This window comes from Formica exsecta, unplaced genomic scaffold (genome assembly GCF_003651465.1).
Source record: "Formica exsecta isolate Colony F162 unplaced genomic scaffold, ASM365146v1 scaffold21, whole genome shotgun sequence".
Classification (NCBI taxonomy): Eukaryota; Metazoa; Arthropoda; class Insecta; order Hymenoptera; family Formicidae; genus Formica; species Formica exsecta.
This window is the reverse complement of record NW_021849398.1, coordinates 2515556-2516368: the sequence shown is the minus strand read 5'-3', so window position 1 is coordinate 2516368 and position 813 is coordinate 2515556. Positions and strand designations below refer to the sequence as shown.

Sequence of the window (813 nt, the reverse complement as noted above, 5' to 3'; positions counted from 1 at the left end):
GAAAGAGCGAAAGGAAGAAGTGAAAAGATAAAAGGAATTAAATTTTTGCACCGCACAGTACCGGAACTGCAACCCGTCCGTTTCTCTCTCTACGCGAGAACGAGAGTGCAACGGTGGATCGCGTGTGTCCAAGAGAGATCGCCGGAAGGCGTGGAACGGCAGAAAAGAGAGAGAGATAGAGAGAGAGAGAAAGAGAAAAACGGGAGAATTAGATGCGGAGGAGGGGGTACGTTTCGATAGAACGAGCGCGGGTGCAGCGACGAGGAATCCGGAGTTCCGGAGCCGGAGTAGGTAGATAGATTAGTAGATACCGACCGATCATCGGGTGGTGTGCGCGGTTCTTCGCGGGTGAAGGTGAAATCCATAGTCACGATGGACGAGTGTATGCTGAACGACTTGTTGGAGTGTTCGGTATGCTTGGAGCGACTTGACACATCCAGCAAGGTATTGCCGTGCCAGCACACGTTTTGCAAAAAGTGCCTGGAGGAGATCGTTAGCACTCATCGCGAGTTACGCTGTCCGGAATGCTGAGTGCTCGTGGACGCCAAGGTGGACGACCTGCCGCCAAACGTGCTGCTGATGCGCATCCTCGAGGGGATGCGCAACGCCGCGCCGAAGAACCAAGTCAAGTCCGTGTTGTCGAGGTCTTCCGGCGGCACCGCCGTGCCGCAACGTTTGTTCGGCGGCCACCAGGTCGCCCCGGCGCCCATAGTGACCGCCAGTCTCGTCCCCGCCGTCGCCATCGCTTCCGAACCGGCGATACGACATTCTAATGCCGCCGCTAAGCAGGTACACTTGCACAATCAGGCGTAC

At 56.5% G+C, this 813-nt stretch overlaps 1 protein-coding gene across 1 annotated transcript in view; it reads left to right on the top strand.

The window, feature by feature from the left end:
• Positions 1 to 6: 6 nt before the first annotated feature.
• Positions 7 to 813, top strand: part of LOC115235042 (E3 ubiquitin-protein ligase SH3RF3) — a 24756-nt gene continuing 23949 nt past the window's right edge. The window contains 1 exon segment of the mRNA XM_029806540.1: positions 7 to 813. Within this exon segment, the coding sequence (XP_029662400.1) occupies positions 373 to 813 (441 nt within the window). The 5' untranslated portion in view covers positions 7 to 372.